The sequence below is a fragment of the Colius striatus genome, chromosome 5, assembly GCF_028858725.1.
Source record: "Colius striatus isolate bColStr4 chromosome 5, bColStr4.1.hap1, whole genome shotgun sequence".
Lineage (NCBI taxonomy): Eukaryota > Metazoa > Chordata > Aves > Coliiformes > Coliidae > Colius > Colius striatus.
In genome coordinates, this window is record NC_084763.1 from 24,893,023 (window position 1) to 24,916,559 (window position 23,537).

Sequence of the window (23,537 nt, forward strand, 5' to 3'; positions counted from 1 at the left end):
ACAGATTATTCTAGTGTAAGTTTCAAAACTGAGCACAGCCCCTCCTGTTCCTTTTATTTCTGTTCTTTCCTATATGTTACTCACCCAATCATTTGCTTATTTCCTTTGTATTACTGATTCACACCAGAGACAATATTCATGTCACCGTTTTAATTATTCACTTAATAAAATAAGTAAGTGACTTGGAAACGAAATGGAGGTTTCTCTCTCAAATGCCAAATTACTTCTGAAGATAACTGAGCACATATCAAAATCTTCCCCTCCCGGCCCCCAAACCTTGGCACATGCTTTGCTCTCTGTGTTTGCTCTGTTATTCAGGACATCATTACCTGAGCTAGCTCTAATGAAAGTTAGCTTAAATATCAGAACAGTTTTCCCCACACCACAGCAGAATCTCAGTGGAGGTCAACTAGTGCTGCCTTCCAGGATAACTTGCCCTTTAAAGCAAGGGAACTTCACTGCAGAGAGGCTAAGCCAATATTTAAGTAAAACATTAGCAGCTACCTTGAGTATTTGCTATACTGTGCAGCACAAACATTATTTAAACAAGAAAGCGAAAATAAAATATCAGATTATTACTGACTTTGCTGTCCTATCACCATATTATGTGCCCATTACTTGCATTTAGTTGAGATTTGAATTCTAGAATACAATTCCCCTTGCAGGAATTCACGTCAACTTCATCATCAGAGAAAACTCAAGTCCCAGCACAAACTTATCTTCTGTAGCTGTTAGCAATAAACATACTGCCATATCATCTACTTTTAGCCAAGCTTGCATAGAAAAGTTAAAACTATAATGGTTAATGCAATTAAAAACCAAATCTTATTAGCTTTAAATGAATTTTGGAGAATGAGCTTTAACAGTTTACAGGAAGAAGATGATGTAACAGCTCAGCTATCCACCCTGAAGGAAAAACACAGCACTATTTGCTGGACTAGAACTCAATACCGAGGCCGTGTTTCACCCCACAGCAAAATGCATCCTTTTCAGCCATTTAAAAACAAATAACCAACCAACCCAAATCCACCCAACACCCCCTCACACACATACTCATTTGTGAATAACTAGGAGAATTTTCTTCTAATCTGAGAAACTGAGGCCAACTAAGGCTACTGATTACCCTACTTCAAATCCAAATCTGAAGTAAAGTGGACACTTTACAGACAATAAGCCACGTACTGCATGTGCATGATTAGATTGTCAGACTGCTAGGTTGGAAAAGGTAATTTTGTGCCTTTGAAGGGTGTTCAAGAGCTCTAAGTAAAAGCATTTCAAAACTGTTTTAAAACTGTTTTGCATTACTTACATATATTTAAGCATCTATAGAGCATTTTAGAGAACCAGTAATTTTGAGGGCTTTTTTAAAAGGGAATAAAGAATTTTAGAAGTAATGAAAAGTTTCTTACTACTTTCCCAATATAAAATAATGAGACTCCCAGGGGAAGAATTCTTCAACAAAAGTAACACTGAGAAGTCAACCTTGTTATCAGTCACACATGCCCTGGCCAATTTTGGTATTAGAGATTCAGTAAATGAGAAGAGACTTCTCATGTTGCCCAATTTGTCTTTCAGACCTGTCCCTCCTCCACTATTACCAGATCTAGTCCACTGAAAACAGAAGTGAACAGACTGTTTTTGAACTTCAGAAAAGCAGGTGGCAGGAGAATAATAATGTAGGACGGGCAGACTTCTCTGAAATCAGGAAGGGGCAGTTAAAAAAAAAAACAAAACAAAACCTTGTGACTGAGCAAAGCAGCTGTCTAGAAGGCAGGCAAGAAAACAACATGTCAGTAAGGGAGGAAGGGTTTTCTGAGTTTGATAAGGAGAAAAAAGAAAGACCATGGGCTTAAGGCTAGATGTATTAAAACATCAAATTCTCAGACAAATCTTGGCGATCACGAACACTTCAGTCTCAGTGGAAGTTTGCTGGTTTTCCTTACATTTCTGACAGAATCATAGAATGGCAGGGGTTGGAAGGGACCTTTAGAGATCATCTAGTCCAACCCCTCTGCAGAAGCAGGGTCACCTAGATCAGGTCGCATAGGAACTTGTCCAGGCAGGTCTTGAAGACCTCCAAGGAAGGAGACTCCACAATCCCTCTGGGCAGCCTGTGCCAGGGCTCCCTCACTCTCACAGTGAAACAGATGCAGGACTCTGCACTTGTCCTTGTTGAACCTCATGAGGTTCCTCTCTGCCCAACTCTCAAGCCGGTCGAGATCCCGCTGAATGGCAGCACAGCCTTCTGGGGAATCAGCCAGTCCTCCCAGTTTGGTGTCATCAGCCAACTTGCTGAGGGTACACTCTGTCCACTCATCCAGGTCGTTGATGAAGACGTTGAACAAGGCTGGCCCCAGTCCATATTAAATTGATACTAAAGTAGCAATTTATTCAGGGTGCTTCTGCAGATGCAATGTTAATTGCAGAACTGTGAAACTCTGCTGGCTCATGTTCAGTTTATTATCAACCAGGATTCCCAGGTCTCTTTCTGCAGAGTTGGTCTCCAGTAGGTCAGTCCCCATCCTGTACTGGTGCATGGGGTTGTTCCTTCCCCATTATTGACATTTTGACATTTTTTGCTGTCATCATATGTTAGTTCAGTTGTCTGAGAAGATGAGGACCCTTTTGATTTCTAAGTTTTTTACTCTGAGAAAATTACTCTTACTCTGAATCACTGGGACAAACACCAGGTATTTTCCATATAATGAGCCACTGAAAAGTATGATATTACAGTAGAAATGATGACAACTTACATGGCACTGTAGTTCCAAACCTAGTAGGGTTCAGTACAATAAATCTGTTCTTCAAACTTCTTCGCCCTACTCCTTGGGCTCCAATTAAGACCAGTGTTTTCCTCTGAAAAGGAGGCATTTTGGCTACTTCCTCGTAGATCTGGATTTCATGACGATCAAATTCTACATTGGGAAATATACAGAAAACAGTTGATACACTGTCAGTACTGGAAGGAAGAAAAACAAGTAGTCCTCCTACTTATTTACTGACCTCATGTGAATATAAACAGTTCCCAAAAGGTGTTAATTGTCATACAAGCTTTCTTGCTTTAAATTGATATGAGAATAAAATAGTTACCCCTTCATGGGCAGTGGAAGGTCAGGTTATCACCCTCATCTCCAAGGAGAAAAGATTAATCAGAATGGGAAAACTATGACTTAAGAATTACTGAGCTCTCACAGAATCACTGAATGGTTGAGGCTGGAAGGCACCTCTGGAGAGCATTTGGTCCAATCCCAGTGCTCAAGCAGGGCAACCTGGAGACGGTTACCCAGGACCATGCATGTCCCCGTAGCTTTTGAGTATCTGCAAGGAGGGAGATTCCAACCTCTGGGTCAACTGTGCTAGTGCTTGGTCACCCTCACAACGGAAAAAGTGTTTCCTGGTGTTCAGACACAGCCTCCTGGCTTTCAGCTGGTGCCCACTGCTGCCTCTTCTGTCACTGGGCACCATTGGAAGGACCCTAGCTCCATCTTTATACCCTCTCTTCAGCTATTTGTACACATTGATGAGGTTCCTCCCCTAGCCTTCTCCTCTCCAGTCTGAGCAGTCCCAGCTCTCTCAGCTTTTCCTCACAGGAGAGGTGCTCCAGTCCATTTGTCATCTCCGTATGTCTGTGCCTGCTCACACTGGGGAGGAGCCACTGCACTCACGTGTGGCCTTACCAGTGCTGAGCAGAGGGGAAGGATCACAACCTATGGTAATGAAGCTATCACTTTTTTTTTTGTCTCAACACACAGTTTTTCTCTAACTTACATCTACTAAAAGGTGTACTCTGCAGCACTACAGCTTCATTCTTCACTGTAGAAAGGCATCTGATAAAAAGTATCTGATCTATTAAATTTCTAATCAAACATTTGACTGCAAATCTTTCAGTTTTGCATACACTAGACTCTGCAAAACTTTATAAGCCTACGGAACTTGGACTCATATGTAATATTAAGAGATACCTGCATTTCTTGTAGTGAGGTACATCATCTTTTTCTTTTTTTTGCTGCTTATTGTACCACAGAAAGGCCCTAGAAATAAAAATTGAGACAAACTCAGCACTTGTTTAAAATGTGTTTTTTCTGAAGCATCTTTACATGAACATATGTGAGTTTAGATTAATTAAGTTTACAAGGATTATTTAAAGATTTTGTATATTCTAGGGTAGATTACATTTTTATCATGTACTTCAAACAGGATGGTAAGAACCAAACACAGAAAAAAAATGAACTTTCCTAGAAAGTTTTGCAAAAAAATCAGCAGAAAAATCCATCAAAAAGCTTTAACTTATTAACTCTCAGTGCATACTATAAAAACATCACTTTTTAAAAAGGAGCTAATTCTTATGCATTTCCCACTTCATTTAGCTTTTCATCAGCAGCTGGCAAAACTGATTAATGTATCTATGAGACAAAGCATAAAATCCAGCCTTTGTCCTTCAGCCCAAGCCAAAATAAAAGAATGGGCACTTTGCAATATTCTATGTATTCTCCCACAGCACTTTTCTAGTACCTATGAAGGCAGGAGTGCAAAACAAACTTGAGTCAGAGCAAAATCTATTCCTAAAATTGATTAAATCTCACCTGAGTTGTCCCAGTCCCTCCTAACAAAGGCCTTCCTCTTCTCCTCCAGGAACTGGCTAGGAATAAGCCCTGCACTTCCTCCTTCTTTGACGTGACTAGCCTGGAGAAAAAAAATAGATATCATAAGAAACCTGTGAAGTACTTTTCTCACTGACATTGTGCTGACTGACTTTCACACTGCCAGTTTCTCAATGGTGAGTATTGACACGTTTAGTACTGAGACTTGGAAACTCTAACTCAGACGTGGATATTAAAATTCCATCTTGCAGTAACAGTGTCTTGCTATTGAATATTAAAATTTAGGCAACAAATAAAATTAGTACAGGTTTCATTACTGGTTCCCATTAAGTCAGTAAGCTCCTGGAGCCATAAACCTTTGGCATCAAAATCCTAAACGCGACTCTATAGCTCCAGACACTGAACTCAAGTGACAGAACTCAAGACCTTCTAGTACACAGTACGCTTATTTTGCATTCCTGAGCTGCTCTAAACAGGTTCCAGTGCAGCTTATTAACTGTCATTTCACAAACAGTGAATGTCATTAATACATGCCTAATCATGCCTTCAAGCTTTTTGTAACAAGTAACTAAGACATTAAATCTTAGTAACTTAAGTATTCCTAGTAATGAAAGTTTGGCTAAGACTCATGACAAGCTCCATTCTCAGCAAGCTTAACACATACTTAAAAAACGTTACACTTTCCTTCTCCATAACTGGTTGGCCTCTCTTGTGAACAGAACTGTTTGCTTTTCAACTTGCCTGTTTTTACCTATGACTAACAGTCTGGCATTTCTAGAGAGCAGAAGGAAAAATTAACTTCTTTTCCCAGTGGCAAGATCTGCATAGCAATGCTTGCAACACACCATACTGGTTTATTTTTACCACTGATCACGTGTTTCAGATTTAAGTTTTATTTTTCTGGACTCCTACAGGTTACAACTGGAGAATTTGGAAAGCAATACAGAAAACAGCATGTAAGCTAAATGTCAAACTGCTCCAGAGTTTTTGAGTGTCTAACTTCTGAAACTAATTGGCAGCAATAAAATTTCTGCCTTCCATCACACTTTTCATTCTTTCTTTCTGTTATGACTGACACTGACAAGCAATAGAATTTAGCAACCATTATTGATGTATATTCAAATATTTTTGTTGTTTTTATATTGCTCTTAAATAACATTTGGCTCACTATGATTCTAATTTAGGGGTAGAAAGGGATAGGAATAACACTAAATTCTTCCTAGATTGCCACTGCCACTTGCAATTTTGAGTATCTCAGTTGAGTAAAGTGTCTTAAAGGTTCACTCATCCCACTTTCAAAGGCATTGATGACATTTGTGTGTACAGTGTCATGTTAAAAATAAAAACAACATTAGCATTGGATTATATTTCTACTGGAGAACTAAATGTGGAAATACAACCTTAAAGCAGGAGGAACTGCTAATGTTTGAAATAGTGACAAACACTGATTATGAACATGCACGTTACAGCTCACAGACACTGACCATCACTGTAGAAATAAAAGATACAGCTTCTCCAAATAGCTATCCTCATCCCTCTTCCAATCCACCGGGCTAATTTCCCTCTTTTCCTTCAACTCTGAGCGCTCAGGAATAGGTCCATTACTTCCACAGTTGCTGTCTTACCACAATTAACATAGTCAACCTACTACCTTCTGCTAGCAATTGTCCACTTAAACTGATTTTGGAATGTCTAGGCTTACAATCCAAGAATACAAATAAATAGCAGTGAGAGCAAAATGAGTTGCTACATAAACAATTTGTATAATTCAATTTTCTCTAGTATTTCAATTGCTAATATCTTGGTACAACCTTGAAACTGCATTGCAGTGTAAATATTTTTTCTTTTATCTACTGTTAAATGTAAGCAATCATAATTTTAAGAGTTTATTGTCAAGGCAGCTAGTGAAGCTTCTCAGGTTTTTGTTTTATTTTTTTACATCTTTTTACCAACCTGCCACCAATTTGGATCTTCCCGGTTTACAATCTGAAGAATCTCTCCTTTAGAAAATTTCAAACCTGCTTCTTTGCATGGGATGAGGTTGTCATTATATGGATTATAATCAAAATGACACTTCACAAAAACCTGAAACGTGTAAAGAATTACAAGCCTTAAACATGATAAAACATATTATTAAAAAATTCTCTGACAAACTGAAGCAGTGTTTCTACATACAGCATGAAAAGTCTGACATGATCAAACTTGCATTTTTCAAGTATATCTATGGAAAAAATCTGGCACATACCAGCAGAGAAAGTAAAATAATCTGCAGTGCAAACTATGGCTGAAGACACTTCATGAAAAAAAACCCACCCAACTGTTCTGTTTGGACAATGTACTCATTTTTGCATTTCAGTATATACAAGTCAGTTAGTATTCAGACTTTAAATTGCTTTAAAATACAAAAAAAATTCTCAGAAGATGAGCACTGTATTCATGGCTGGTGGAATCTTAAGAATTACTTTTACCATGAACTTGGTGTTTTAAAACAAACCAGGTATGTGACTGCTTAAGCCTTAAATTTGATGCAGGGGAAGAGACAGTTAAGTTGCATCAGTTACATCACATTGGAAACATCTTTGGCTTTTTTCTACCAGGCTGGGAAGCAAAGGAAGCAGTGCACCTGCCTCAAATACACCACATCCCCTTGGCATCTATAGAGTGTAAGCACGGGATATTACAATCACTAAGCCATTAAGACCCACTACCTGAAGAAGTATGTTACGAGATGCTTCAAAGGCACCGATTTAGAGCCACAAGTTACTTTTGCAGTGGAGAAACCAACAACCTACAGCAACAAAAGGATAAGGAACAGCCACCCGCCAATGACTTAGTCATTGAGCTCAAGCTCATCTATTGAATTCAGTGTTTCTACATCCTGTGAAACAGATTACTTGGGATACTGATCACGTTCCAAACACGCATGCAGTTCACTGCACTTTAGTGTAATTGTGGCTAGGTCATCAGAAGTCACTGGATGGCCAAGAAACATGCTTTATATGTAGTATACAAATGCTTACCAATCTTAGATACTAATTAGAATTTCTTAGGCAGGCATATTAGGTATGGCCTTAATCTACTGAACAAAACCATGTACTTAAAGATGAGTACAGGTAACTGCATTTTAGCCTTCCTGCTGCCATTAAATACACAAAACAGTCAAAATATATCTAATAAAAAAAGTTAAAATAATCTTATGGAATGAAGTACTGAGCAGAAATTTTTTTTATAGAATAATTAGGAATGTGCTACTGACCTGCTGAGGAATAACAGCATCTCTGTAGCTAGGGAGAATCTTCAGAGTGACACTGCCACTAATATTTTTCAGCAGTTCCTGCAATTCTTTTGGATTGTTTCCAACTTCATGGCCATTCACCTCTTTAATAATGTCACCTACATGCAGAAGACCTTGTCGATCTATCATTCCACCATGAAGAATTCGTGCTATTACCAAATCGTTGTTCTCAACTCGAAAAGTAACACCCTGAAAGAGGTATGTGACACATAGTTTACCATTGGTTGAATTTCAACCTCATTTAACCATTATCTCAAGCAAAAATATACAGCTATGGGATATTCTCTCTACTCCAGTTAAAACAGACCGTAATAGTTGTAAGAGTTCCTCATCCACAGATAAACGTCTGGCTGGCGGACACTACAGTGCTTTCAGACAAGGTTTTCATAGGCCTGAACAATGACTGTATTGTTCTTGATTCCAAGCAATCCTGTCATTTTGTATCAGCACTAAAGAGATGTTGTGTTATTCAGTTATGCTAACAAGTCATTCAGCCTAGTGACTGCCGATTCACTATCCCATCATTTCTTAAAGAGAACAGGATGGAGAACAGCAAGTATCTTCTTATTTCAACCTCTCAATACTGATCCTATCATTCATTACATTACACAACATAATAATGGAAATAATTAAAACATAATGCAAGAAATCAGGCACATACAAACGTTTCCACATGCACTTTAAAGACAGTGTGGGCCGCTTACCAGTGGCTCTCCTGCTCTTTTATGAATTCCAAGGATACGAATAGCATCTACTGGAACAATCTGGTTGTTCACTGAAGAATTATTGACTTCTGGGCTAGAAGGAGGGGAATCATAACATTTTGAAGCCACAATATCATGTGCTTCCAAGAGTGACTGCAAAGAAATAGAAAAAAACCCTTCTAAAAATCACGAAATAACCATCTGCAAAAGGATTTAGAGCCAAATACCCACCCAATCTTTCCTTTCAGGACCAGATCATAAAACTCTTACTTCACATGGACTGGAGCAAAAATTGACATACAAGTACTCACATGGACTGAAAAGCATACAGTCTCAGGAAATACGCTCTCTTTTGTAAATATAAATGCTTCTTCTTTAGGAAGCATAGAAGAAATGCAATGAATTTGGGAGGAAGGTGTGATCTTGCAGGGAAGAAGATGGAAAAAGGTGTACCTAAAATAGTCTTTCACCTCATTAAGAGACAGTATCCAAGCAAATGGTTAAAGTAAATGAACAACCCACTGCAAAAAAGTGAAGATAATTCATCATTAGTTACTTGTGTTTAATGTAGTAAAAATTTCCTCTGCGGCAATTTGGATAATTACAGGTATGTAAAGATTTCTAGCAATCTGCAGAATTGAGTGCTTTCTGTTTACATGAAACCAAGGCAGATTTCTAGCACTAAGTGAATCCAAGTCGGCAGAATTCACTTTCTGGAAGACAAGAGCTCAGATCTTATTGTTCATGACACTTTCACTGGTTCAAATAAATATAATCATATTTGGAATAATGCAATTCAGACAATCAAGACTATACATACAGGTAATTCAAGACCAAACTTGCAACATTAAATGATGGAGACTTCGTGTCTTAAGGAGGAAAAGGGATATCCTATAGCCACCATGTACGACAGCTCAAGATAAATCATCCTACACTGCAGAGTGTCTCACTGACAGATACAGAAATAGGAAAAGAAGTAAGTAGAAGGAGGTGCTTACTAGGCCTCAGCCAACATAAGTTTTGTTTCAGTGACCTGATGAGATACAGTCTTAAGTCAGCTCACTGACTGGTGTCAAATAGGTATTTAAAAGGAGAAGATAGCATAGGAGCTACCACCGGTAGTGACACGCACATGCCAGAGGAAGAGAGAAAACTGCTGGAAAACAAGAGAAAGTGTGCAGACAGCATTTAAGCAAATTTGTCAATTTTGCACCTGTAGCCTGCAAGTTGTGCAGCTTTATCAGTTTAGTGCTAAGCTCAACATGCAAGCCCTCAAAGTGTCAATAACCTGAACAATCATTTTAATCTGCCCATTACACAATGATCCTGATGATATTTCAGCTTGAGGTTAGAAGGAGGTACTGACATTGCCCCTGTCATTAAAACTGTAAAGACAGCTGCTTATTGTGGCTGCCCGGATACTGTGGACATAAACCAAATCAAATTAAATAGGAAACCAAATCATTTATTTAAATCAAGCATCTGCCAGATGGTAGCAATTTCCAATTCTTCGTTATCCAAGACACATCCAAACCAGAAATCAGGAGAACAAATCTCTCTTTGCTGATATTTGCAAGCAATATTTTTTGTATCTTTCCAGGCTTCCAAAATGAAACCAACTAGCATAAACTACAAATTTTAACACATTGCAACTGACAAAACCAGGTAGACACACCAGTATGATACTTCCAGTGTTCACATGCTCGAACGTATTGTTCTCAAACGTTCTGGCCACAAACCACTAGATTTTTCACAGCCATGCTTGTGCAGCTCCCTGCCCTTAGCGGTTATATAATTTATGGATTCTAATCTGATCCACAATAAAAAAAAAAAGACTACTAAACTAACGGTCTGTGTCATCGTTTTTCAAATTAACATGCTCTATAAGATCCTTCAGTTCTTAAATCTGATCCTATTCCACATTTTGATACTATTTATTCACTCAGTTTTATGGATAAGCATGAAGTCTTTCAAATACTACACAACCATCTTTCAATCACAAAATCTTTTCCTTCTGTTTACATAACGGCTGAGCCACAGAGGGACTGTCAGGGACTGCACACTGCTGCCCACAATTATAAAAGGGTTTCTTTAAGAAAAATACTTTATTGGTTTCCTTAAAACAAACAATAGATAACTTACTAGTTTTTCTTTCCTAACTTTCAGTTCTGAAACTCAAGAATCTATACCACTTTCACAAGACTCTTTCCTGCCAGCCAGGTCATGGCACATGGTCCTGAAGAAAACTTAAACAAAGCCACCTGCAAACACCTCCCCTGCAATCTGACCTTTCCCATACTGGTGCTAGAACACTTAAAAAACCACTGCCAAAGTCTGCAAAACAACATGGACTGAATAAGCAGCCACCATAAAAAGGTTCAAAGTTTCACCCATATAGCATATGTAAACAACATCAAAAAGCTGGCTAATTGTAGAAAGGTTCTCATAGGAAAAATGGCAACATTGCCAGAACAAGGCATTTAGAAAAACTCTCTGTCCATCACAAGACATACCACATAACGGACATCCAGTCCTTTGACAGACAGCATGCCCCTTTGTGCAAGATACTGGTATAAAGTAATCCACAAACTTGAAACATATCGACTTCTTCACAGCACTTTTCTGTGGCTGTACTTATTGGGCAAGTAAAAAAAAAAAAACCACAACCAATCCAGTAATTAAAAAAATCAGTAAAAAAGAAACATTTAACATCCAAGGCTCTCTGCAGTGCTGACACCAAGTTCAAACTCAAAATTCATTTTTCTTAAAAAAACTTTCAGCACAGTGTACACGTTAGAAAGCATTGCCTGCCCTGTATGAGAACTGCTTTTCTAACTGAGATCCAATAGAAAATTAAATTACAAACTGGGGGCTGGGATTGGGAGAATACACAAGAGCAGAACAACTCTTACTGTATTGAATTCAGGACTCCTTTCCTAACACTTCGGGCCACAGAAATACTTAAAATATTTCTGTTCTTCCTTTAAGCATTAAATATGTGCTAGTCTTTCTCTGATAACACTATTTAAAGATTAGAACTTAATAAGTAGACTACAGGCCCCTAATGCACACGTGAGAAGGCTGTTCTAAAAAGTGAAGACACCATTTAAGATATTAGAGAAATCAGGGGGCTGGTAAGGAGACACAAAGATGTGAATAAAATAACTCTATAAATTAAGATCTGTCTATGAAGTAACTCAAGATCACTTTTCTAAACGAAAAATTTTACAGGTGTAATTACCCACGATCAGAAGAAGGTTATTGTCTGCTTTTCAGATTCAGTATTTGTTGAGAGCATAATCTACTATTTAGGATGAACTGCTTGCATAACTTTTGGAAAGGTGAAAGTAACTGAACAAGGTCTTCCATAAGCAGCAGAACTGATTCTTCTGTATGTTTAACCACTCCCAACAGTTCGATGTTTTAAACTTCTCCCTCTTCCCTCAAGGCAACCTCCCTCTTGATTCCTCTCTCCTGCTCTCCAGCTACTGTCTGGCAAGATTCACGACAGCCTTTCTATGTGGTGCATGTTGCCAACCAGCTCTTCAGGACACACTGGCCTAATGGCCAACCATCAATACCGTGAAACTTCTAAGAACTTAGAATTCTCCACATTCTAAACCCTGAAAAGTTCAGTTAAAACTAGGGGGTAAAAAGCAGAAGGGAAGGGGGAAAAAAAAGGAATTAAAGGAGAAATGAGAAAAGCAGGGAATAGACTGTGAAACATAATAGTATAACTGTACACACACTTGTCCTGGCACTCTAGAAGCCAGTCCTTCCCCAGTGCTCTACTAGAAAAATGTCTAAAGAAATGGAGTTCTGCAATTCGGTATTTTCAGCACTAAATACATTCAAATAAGCTATTGCACTGGTGATTTGTATACCATACTTCATACCTGTATGCTGAAGTAGGTTACAAATGTAAGATGATAGTGTGATACAGTGTCACCAACATTCATTTGTAAAATACAGAATCAGCCCCTAAACAACAGTGGACACAATAAAAGAGTCAAGTCAAGGTGGCTCATTTACACATTTACTGAACTGGAGGAAGGATGCAAATTAAATTTTCTATTATTTCAAATGGCATTGTATTTTTCCTTTGTTCCTTACAGGTCCTTTCTTGCAGACTTTGGAATATGCCTCCTTGCACCAAAGGAGGCAGAAAGGATAGCACTTATTTCTTGAGTATTTACTTAATTTTGTTTCCTTTCCAGAAAGAGAAATACAGCCTCCCCAAGGCTCCTCCATTCTTAGAAAGAATATCATATACACACTTTAGTCTGCAAATTGTCCTAGAAGCTCTCCTGTGATCAGTTAAATAAAACCAATTAATCAAAGTAATAGTACTTTGACTTCAGATTTTTTTGTTGCCTGCCTCCCAGTGGGAAATAGAATCACAGAATTAAGAGCCAAAAAATACATCCTAATTTTAGGCTTTGAAACTGAATCACATCAGTTCTACTTTTAAGAAATAAGCAGCTAGCTGCTTTTTGCCTGTATGCAGCAGCTGAAACTGCTCATTGCTTCTGCAAATGAGACTGAAGTCCTCACAAGAGACCCTTAGAAAATAAAAACAACCCCAAACAAGTTAAAGCTGCTTCAGACTTCTTTGTTTTTTTTTTTAAATAAACAGTCATTCTGACAAAGTGAAGGATACGTTAAGTTCTCTAGGGTAGCATTTAACTATCTTAACCATCAAATAGTCTTTTCCTTTCATACCTAATTTTTTCTGTACCATTCAGGTTCTGCAGCAAATGAAGTAGGGAGCTCTAGAGACAGCTCATTTCTCTTACTGACTCACCCAACAGTATGGTGAAACAAGCAGCATGCAACCTTGTTCGTAGCATGCAATAATCATTACATGAATTTTTAAACTAGGTTCCAAGGAAGAGTCAACAAACTGCAAACCAGTAAGTCTGATGTTGATACTAAACAAATTAGAAGAAGTTTCCATAAAAATCAGAGTGATTGGACAAAATAAATCATGGGAAAGCATCAACGATGCTTTAATCAAGGGAAGTCACGCTTCTAGTTAAGTTCCTTGAAAATGACACCAAGGCATCAACAGTTGATAATATAGATCAGTTTCCAAAAAGCCTTTGACAGACTCCTTTATCAAAGTCTTTTGAAGAAACAAAGCTACTATGGGATAATCAGTAAGGCTCTCAAGGGAATGAAAACACTGGTTAGAAAACAGAAAAATTGTGGCCAGGAGTACAGTATTATTAGTTTTCCAAAATTCTTGTCATCAGGGAATTTCCCACAGGCATCTGAGCTCTGTTCTACACCTGCCAATAACACTGACATGTCAGATAAGTGATCTGGGAAATGAGGCTGAGTAGAAAAATGACAAGAGTTTGACAATGCTGCTAAACCATTGAAGGAGTAGAACAATGGATTGTAACCTGCAGGAGCACCTCATTAGCAACAGATAGAACAAGGCAAATGGAATTCCACACAGACTGCAAGGGAAAACACAATTCTAAGGTAACATATTAACTGACAGACTCAGAAGTGGTATCTCAGAGGTGTAAACAGTACTAAACCAAATGAAACAACAAATCCACTTCTATGTTTACTGAGCCTAGAAGAACCTCTTCTTTACTGAGGGTGGTTAAGCACTGGAATAGGCTTCCTGGAGAGGTGGTCAATGCTCCAAGCCAGTCAGTGTTCAGACACTTGGACAATGCTCTTAATAACATGCTTTAATTTTTTGTCAGCTCTGAAGCGGTCAGGCAGTTGGAGTAGATATTGTTGTACATCCCTTCCCACTATCCTATATTCTATTATATTTACCATCTGTTAAAAAGACAAACCAAGTACTACAAATTTTTAAGGCAATGAGTAGGAGATGCAATGGAAATTACCACACCACTTAAAAATCCATGCTGCTGTGAATGACTCTGGGAAGCTGTGTACAGCTTTGCTTCCCTTCATTGACTTGACAGACACATACACTCAATGAGGTCTCTAAAATCACAAGTAACATGCAAAAGCTGTTTAAGAAAAACTGTTCTCTTTCCTCCTACACAACAGCAAGGGGATATTAAGTGAAACTAGCAGGAGATACTCAAAACCAAAAGCAGTCTCCACTCGATGGAGGATGTTGTGAATGCCAGATTTTTACACAGGTCCAAAAAACAGCTGAACAAGATGGTGGAAAAGAATATCACACTACTACTCACTTAGAAGTCTGAGCAACAAATAACTAAACCCTCACAAAACATTTTGGATGGTACAGTTGTTGGCTTGTCCTACTTTTAGTCTTCACTGAGTGCTTACTGCATCGGACAGTCCTTATCTCGACTCACAAACGTCTCCTAATATTTCTCTCCTCTCTGGCCAGTTTAGAAGGAGGTGGTGTTACAGAACTACTTGGTGGACATCTGACACCCAGCCAGGGCTAAACCACCACACACATTTATACTGTGGCAAAAGGTTTGGTTATGTTCTTCTACAGGATACCTATAGCTAAGTACTGAAGTCAGCTGAAGTCTGCCTAGAAAGTCAAAATCTATCAAGGAGTTACAAACCCTAATCTTCACGTTTTGGTATGGAAGCTGGTAATTGAACAGCAGCTATGAACAAAACATCTGCTTTCTACAAGATTACATCAAAAAAAGTAGAGCAACAGTGAGAAGGAGGCAGAGTCTCAACTTAAGCTGCAGCGTAGATCGCATCACGTTCATTCATGCTGCAAACTGCACATCATACACGTGAGTATGAATATCAACAGCTGAGCTGATATATAGAGTGGTCAGTATCAAGAATTGAGACCACCTGGAAATGCTAAGGATGAAGCCTTTGGGTAATTGTTGTGGAAAGTCCAATCATACAGTAAGTAAACATTTGTCTAAGATTTATAACAGAAATTCCAGTGGATTTCAATACAATGAGCAAAGATATTCCTGTGCCAATATCAAAGAAGAAAATCACACTCAATGCCACATGGCTTCTGCTTTACCTTTCATCTGGAGTAAAATACTGAATATTAATGTTTGCTACAGTTTAGGTTTTGTTCCATTATTATTCCTAGACCATATGTGGACACTGATACAGTAAGTTGGTAACATACAGTAAAAATGTGGCACCTGAAAATGAGGCTCCTTCAGTATTCCAACCAATTCTGCAATATTCTCATCTTTGTTTACTAAGGGACTGATGTCTTCAAGAATTTCATTCACCAACTCCAGGTTGTTGTCACTGACAGCCTCAAGTTTAGAATCTTCCAGTCGTTCATGAGCCTGTAAGATTAATTATATGACATGATACTGTAAATAAGTTTCAAGTGCTTCCAATTTATTAACTCTCTAAATAATTTCTGGGTGCAACCTCTAGAGGAAAATCAGAAAAAATGAATATAGTATAATCTGTATATATATATTTTCTTTTTAATGCTGAAGGATTTTTCTTGCTTAACTACATGACCCAGCAAACTTTGTAGGTAGCACCTGTCAGAGATGTTCTTATTTCCTATAACCTCTACACTATATACACCAAACAGTCCTCTCTGAACAGTATAGCACCTTAGACCTTTTCTGCTTCAGAACCCAGCACAAGTACTGATGTAGAGCTTTATACTAACATGTGCTAATAAACCTTATACTAACTTATCGCAATAGTATAAAGCTTATTTTTCAGACAGGACAAAATTCACACAAGCTGTAAAAGGTCACGCTTATCTCCTCACACAATACCTCCGGGGTCCTCCAACTTCCTTGAGGGCAGAAACCGGTTCTGCGAGGGGCCAAGCGATATCTGCAGATCAGGGGTGAGAAAGCCTCAGGACTTATCAGCCTTCATCTCCCAATGCCCCAAAGACCATCACCGGCCATCACCGGGAGACATCACGCAAATAAAAGGAAGAAAAGACCTAATTTACATGCGAAATCGGGGACAGGTTGTGTCTTTGTCTAGGAGGATAATGTCATCATATGATTTTGTAACTTTGTAACAAATATAAGTCAAGCAAGTTGCCGAGTCGGGTGCGCACGTTTGTGGTGGAGCGATCCCCCGTGCGCCTGGCGCCGAATAAACATACCTTCTTTACAACTCTTTGAGTTATAGAGTTTGATTCCGCAAGTCAGTACACCTTCAAGAAAGACAAAAAGGGAACTATGGGATCTACTCAGGAAAAAATAAAGTCTGCAACAGAAGCATTTACCCCAGGCTCTTCCCATTCAAACACCTTCAAAATAAAAAAATCTAAAGGAATGTCTGCATTCCTAAAGTAAATGCCAAAGAAAAGTGCATCAAAAGCAGCCACCAGGGTTCTGGGCTGCATTAAGGAGAGTGCTGCTAAAAGGTTAAGCTCTGTTCAGCACTGCTGAGGCCACATCTGGAGTACTGTGTCCAGTTCTGGACATAATGGAGAGTCCAGTCAGTGAGACTCAATGAAGATGACAAAGGGACTGGAGCACCTCTCCTGTGAGGAAAGGATGAGAGACCTGTGACTGCTCAGCCTGGAGAGAAGGCTTGGGGGAGAATCTCATCAGTGTGTAGAATAGCTGAAGGGGTGGTGCAAACAGATTGGAGCCAGGCTCGAAAGCGGTGCCCAGTGACAGAAGAGCAGGCAATGGGCACCAGTTGAAACCCAGAAAGCTGTGTCTGAACACCAGGAAATTCTTTTTCCACCATGAGGGTGACCAAGCACTATTACAGTTAATCCAAGAGCCTGGAATCCCCCTCCTTGGGGATATTCAAAAGCTATCTGGACATGGTCCCGTGCAACTATCTCCAGATAGCCCTGATTGAGCACTAGGGTTGGACCAGATGCTCTCTAACCACAACCATTCTGTGAGTCTGTGATAATTTTTTATCTCTTTCTCAAGTTGCTGTTGCAGACATAATCGTTTCCTAAACATTGCAGATATTTAAATTGTTTGAAAGGTAGGAGCTCTGAGCAGCTAGGGAAACATCTCATAATAAATCTGAAAGCTTTATTTATTACAGGTAGTGCTGTACTACAAAATTAGGTAATAAGAGGTGGTCAAAAATAACTAAAATTCTCAATGTACTCAAGCGTTATTTACAACACTACAGTAACACAGAGTTCAAAAAAGAACAGTCACTCTGGCAGGTAAAAACATGAGAAATAGCCAATATATTTTGGAGTCATCTACATACACTTCCCACATATATAATAATGTGCAGGTATGTGCACACATCTACTTTCTTATTAGTGGGTTAAAACTGATGGCAAAATAAAATTTTGCTAAAACCAAAAAACTTTGTTTCCTGAAATAATTTGAGAATTAAATTCTACTTCATATCTATAAAGTGGTATTCTGTAGGACAGATGATTAAACAATGGAAAGGCTAATTTAACATAGAGAGAGACATTTCAAGCATTCCCCAACACCAACACGCCCAAATGAAATGAGCATGATTACAAAGTCATAAGAAGCTCGGCACCTACACACATTGTCCTTAATAAATATGCTATTCTGTACATAAGACATACAGTAAACAATATTCTACTTTTAAAGTTTAATTATTTTATAGCAAGGAAAACCACAAATCTATTGACTTTTAAACATATGCCAGCTGCAAAAGCTTTACAGAATATTGTGGAAGATTACAGAATGTGGAGTACCTTCTTTCTCACTCTTTTTTTTTTTTTTTTTTAACTCTGGGTTAGTGGTAGTATTTATCTAAATACAAATATCCTCATCTCTCACCTCAAAACCAAGGCCCTATCTACTGAGGAACAGAAGTTTATCAGTCAACAGCTTCTGATCCTGTAGTATGTTGCAGAGTAGCAAGATGTGGAGTGGTATGAACACTTGAAAAAAATCAAAACAGAACAAAAGAAAACGAAACCAAATTGCCCCAAACCACTAACTTAGATATTGCAATTACTTTTTTACTTCAGTTTATAATTTCAAAAATAGTGATACTGAATTCAGTGTTTTGTTTCATTCAATATTTACTATACTTGCCAAATGTTCAAACGGTAAGGCTTTTGCCTCTAACAATCTAAATCCTAAATAGTGGACTCAATGTTTATAGATTACTCCTAAATTGTTTCCTCGCTTTGGGTTAGTCATGCATCTGGTATGCTGTAAGTTATGTGACAATACTAAAAGCAATATTGTGACTGCAGAAAAGAGGATAAAATTGTGAGGTTCAAAAGAATAGTTAACAATCCCGGAGATGATTACTTTCATAAGACAGTTCAGTAGCAAAACTGAGTAGAATTCAGGCATGTTCCAAATCCAACAACTGTTTTCAGAAAAAGTTTAAGAATTCTAATGAGTAGTTAGGATTGAACACAAACCTCAGCACAAGAAAGACACAGACCTGTTGTGAGTCCAGAGGAGGGCCACAAAATAATCAGAGGAATGGAACCCATCTCCTATGTGGAAAGGCTGAGTTGGAGTTGTTCAGTCTTAAGGAGAAGGCTCCAGAGACATCTTACTGTGGCCTTCTAGTACATAAAGGTAAGCTTATTTATAAGCAAGGTGGGGACAAACTTTTTAGTCGGGTCTGTTGCAATAAGATAAGGGGGTATAGCTCTAAACTAAAAGAAGGTAGATGTAGACTACATAAGGAAGACATTTTTTAAGATGAAGGTGGTGAAGCGCCATCCCTGGAAACATTCAAGGCCAGGCTGGACAAGGCTCTAAGCAACCCAACTTAGTTAAGGTGTGCTTGCTCACTGCAGGGGCAAGTTGGCTTAGATGATTTTTGGAGGTTCCTTCCAAAACAAATCCTGCCAGTAAATGACAGAAAAATACATTTTACAGTGATTAGTAAATTCCCCTTTCCCCTACGACCTACTGAAAAAAGGAAAGGTATGGTAAAAGGACCTTATCCCAAAAAAGACCTGTCATTTCTACATTGATGCCTTTATTCGAGGGAGAAAAAGGGCAAAATAAACTTAAGGCAGTTTTTAAAGACTAGCCAAAGTTTGCATTGCAAAAATATTATAAACTAACAATGATACTTATTGCTTATCTTCATTTGTTTAAAGACTGAAAAGAAAAAATAAGCTTCTATAGCTCATGGCACATTTTCCTAAATTACTTTTTGTCCTTCTTGAGATACATTACTCAAAGATTAGTCTTAATAACTGACTAATAATGGAATGAAAAAGCATTTACATTTGTGGCCTGGTCTGAAATGAATCCACTCAAATAATCTGACCTTCTTAGGGTCCTGAGACTTGTCTGTTCCCTTAAAAATACTTCTAATTGATAAAAAAAAAGTTGTAAATATTTTTGGAGATCAATTAATATATATTAACTATACAGACTTCATGAAATGTGTTATTTTGACCTTGTTCTTATTTAGCTTTGATGGTTGAGTTTTTGGGTTTAATTCCAAAATAATTACAAAAGAAAATATGAGTGCAGTCATGCCATACAAACACGATTAAAACCTTTCATCATTCTAGATAAAGCAAGTTTACAGTTAAGAATCTGTTCCCATTACAAGCACTCTTTTACATCTGCTAGTCATTACATTCCACATAATTGGCCATTAAAGCAAAAATCTTGATAATAAAAAAATGCTTTACAACGAACATTTTGTTCATGATAAATATTAAATTAAAGGTGACCTATGCAGCAGATACTGAAATTGGAAACTTAAAGACAATACTTTTACTTACTCTAGTAAATTTAGTATACTTTCCCTCTGCAGTCATCTCACTAGCAGATGAGACATTTCCCCAATTTCTAAGTTTATTACTCTGCAGTGTCTTCCACTTACAACCAATTTTTTGAACAGCTAAACAGAAGTAAATTTTTATATTAATTCTTATGAGAAGTTTTCCTTTCCAAATTTTTATACTGAGCAAAATCCCTGCATGACAATCCTTTAGCTTTACTGAGTGTTTCATGCCTGCCCAGAGGGCACTGCTTTCAGACGTCTATTCATATTAAGGAGACAGCTACATTTAAGCTAACTGTTTTTTCCTCATGAAAGGAGCTCATTTTTATGAAATATGGTTAAGAAAGAATGTAAGTGCTGTGCAATATTGACCATGATCAGCTACATTTTAATTACAGAGTCAAAAATTTTGCACCATATGTAATTGGTTGCTACCATCTATCAATAAAAGATTTTCATAATGTGAGACCAAACTAAGGATAGTCCATGTCTCAGAGACCTGACAGTCAAAGGTCCCAGCATTACTCTGAGATCCAAGAAACAGCATGGAAGGCATATTTCACTGCGCTGATCAGAAAGTCATTTTGAGCCAAAGACAAAAAGAAAACTTGTTTAAGCCGTGGGTTATTTCTCTCACTTTTCATCTTTGGCAAAAATGTTATATGTCAGAAGGCATACGGGTTTTGCATACAACATCGGTCACGAGATTATATTAAAACCAACCACTACTAATTTCAAGAATTTTTAGGTTTTCCTCATAAATAATGCTACCACGTTTTTCTTCTTCCTCAAGAATCTTCCATGTAACAATAAATCAGCATACACAGCAGTTACATTATATCAAATCTTCACCTTCAAGAACCCCTTCAAGCCTTTTAATAAGACATACCACACCATATATGAAAACCATTGTTAATACCTCCATCCACACTCAACATTCACAAAACAATAGTTTTAAGAGTTAAAATATTTCCAGATTCTACTCAGAGTAGCAAGTTTAAATACCTTAGCGAGTGATCTTACAATAGGGTTTTCCATAATTCCTTTAAGAAAAATCAGGTCTATTTCTTCAGCGCCTGTCGATGTCGGCAGATCAGTAAGGTTATCCAGAACTTGCTGCATGGCTGCTGACAAAACAAAACCAAAATGTAAGTACTGACCAAAACAGGCTTAGATAAATAGCAAAAGCTCAGAGAAACACCAGAGTATTAACTTTAGAAATGTTAAGCTGTCAATTACATCTACTGACAACAAGCGGACAGGGTAGAAAAGGAACAATTGTTTGTTTGTTTGAAAGATGGAAGGAAATATCCAAATATTTATCACCACAATTAAATTAAATCCAGACCCACCACATTCCTTTCAAGATTTGCTATTACTTAAAGACTGAAAAAAACCAAACAAGTACACATTATGCATAAGGTATGCATAATCTTCCAAATACAACAAAAGCAACTCGTTCATGATTTTTTTTCATTTAATCAGTCTTTCAGAGGAAGTTTTTGACCCTCATACAAACACCAACCAACTACAAGTTTTACAAAGCTTGTACAGGCAAATGTCATTGATTTAAAAATGAACACATGGTCACAAACAATTTTTTTTTTAACCCAAAAATTTACTCCCAAGGTAGCTCTTACCTTGAGGACACTTGTGTCACCCCCAGCAGTCCTTTACAACCAGTTCTGACTTACTGCACTCAGCACTAAATGTAGATGGGGCAGATGCTAACACCAACCTGGCCCCACAACACATTGCAATGGGAAGTATATCCTACAATGTGAAACATGTCACACCTGCCCAGAACCACCGATGGAGACTTTCCTGGCTATGTATACACTCACAGAGAGAAGTGCAGCAACTCGTGTGAGAGTGAACAATGGTGCCCAAGGAAAAGCCAGAAAACCTCACCATCCTAGCCGATCTGTCCCATGAAGTAACTGAGGTGAGTGATGAGAATTTATTTTGTGTGCTTCAATCCACTCATTTAAGATAAAGTTGAACGAAACAGACTCTTTATGTCAGACAACAGGTTCAGTATGTGCACATATTACAGAGTTGTGTGTTTGGACATGTGGCAGCAGCCCTTAGCTGGGATTATATCAGCTAACCCTGAACTTCTCTGTTTTCCAAATAACTATTCTTATCTTGTAGTATATCATAGTAGTGAAAAAAATCTACACTGTTCTTGTTTTTAACAGTATTCTTTTAAACTCTTGCCAAGTTAGACGTGCATGCTCAGACACATACACAGGTATACTAAAAAATATACTAATCTTCTGTTGAGATCCTCAACAAGCTAAAAAGCACTATAACAATCACTGTGTACAATAAAATAGTGCTCCACACGTTACATGGCAGTATACATCAGGAAAATTAGAAAGCCTGCATGCCCCTTCTCCCACACAGGAATTTACCCTTAATTTTCCTCACTGCTTTATAATGAAAGCTATTATGAAACATTGCACAGTAAAAGAACCAGCGGCATTTCTCAACACCTACTTTCTAATTTCAATTCTTCCTCGAAAATTCCATCTCAAGAACAAATTTCCTGGCCATTCTTTCTGTCAAGTGGAACTGACTTCTTAACAATCAAACCACCTTGCGTGACACATTTTAACTACAGTAGTATATGTCAAAAGACTGCATTTAAAAAAAAAAAAAAGTTTTATGCTTCTCACTTTCAAAAAGCGAATCTTCTGTGAATCTTCTGTGAAACCATGAGTAGGAGGGAAATTGAGACTTCATGCTTTCAGATTTTGAAGCAATACTATTTCTACTTTACAACAAACTGGTGTTGGCAATCACATATTACATAAAGTCAACAAATCAACCTGTAAATAGTCCATGTCTTCCTCAAACTAAGTATATCCTGTATCTTGACTAGTTTCACATTTTCTCAGTTCCCAGTTAAAGATGTACAGCTTTTAATGTAGTCATGCAAACTATAGCACTTGCCGAAGTAGACAGATGTTTCTAGGCAATTTATGTAGTGTACTAGGTTCTGCACAAATACTGCAATTGTTATAGTAATAAGCTTTCTGTACAGTTTTTTATGGTTATGTAAATTGTTTCTAAGAATCTTCAGGTTAGTGCTTTTGTTCTTATAAATAATCTGACTAAAAATATAAAGCTTCCTTCACGTCAAAGTATGCATATCAACTACCAGCTAAAATTCCAGAACTTGCTGCTGACAGAGGTATGCATAATACAGACATTCCTTATATATCTCCATGTTAAACAGCTGTTTCTTATGTAAGCCTTTCAGAATTCTGCCTTACAATGATCAAATTTAAAAATGAAAACTCCTAAATAGAA

At 37.8% G+C, this 23,537-nt stretch overlaps 1 protein-coding gene across 2 annotated transcripts in view; it reads right to left on the reverse strand.

The window, feature by feature from the left end:
• PALS2 (protein associated with LIN7 2, MAGUK p55 family member) overlaps nucleotides 1-23,537 on the reverse strand; it is a 53,794-nt gene that overhangs the window by 3,451 nt on the left and 26,806 nt on the right. For both annotated transcript variants that reach the window (XM_061996683.1, XM_061996684.1), the window contains exons 2-9: nucleotides 21,225-21,346; nucleotides 15,695-15,847; nucleotides 8,601-8,753; nucleotides 7,858-8,085; nucleotides 6,555-6,686; nucleotides 4,584-4,683; nucleotides 3,963-4,031; nucleotides 2,754-2,915 (exon numbers count right to left, since the gene is read on the reverse strand). In XM_061996683.1, coding sequence (XP_061852667.1) covers nucleotides 2,754-2,915; nucleotides 3,963-4,031; nucleotides 4,584-4,683; nucleotides 6,555-6,686; nucleotides 7,858-8,085; nucleotides 8,601-8,753; nucleotides 15,695-15,847; nucleotides 21,225-21,341 — 1,114 coding nt within the window. In that variant the 5' untranslated portion in view covers nucleotides 21,342-21,346. The remainder of the gene's footprint in view (nucleotides 1-2,753; nucleotides 2,916-3,962; nucleotides 4,032-4,583; nucleotides 4,684-6,554; nucleotides 6,687-7,857; nucleotides 8,086-8,600; nucleotides 8,754-15,694; nucleotides 15,848-21,224; nucleotides 21,347-23,537) is intronic.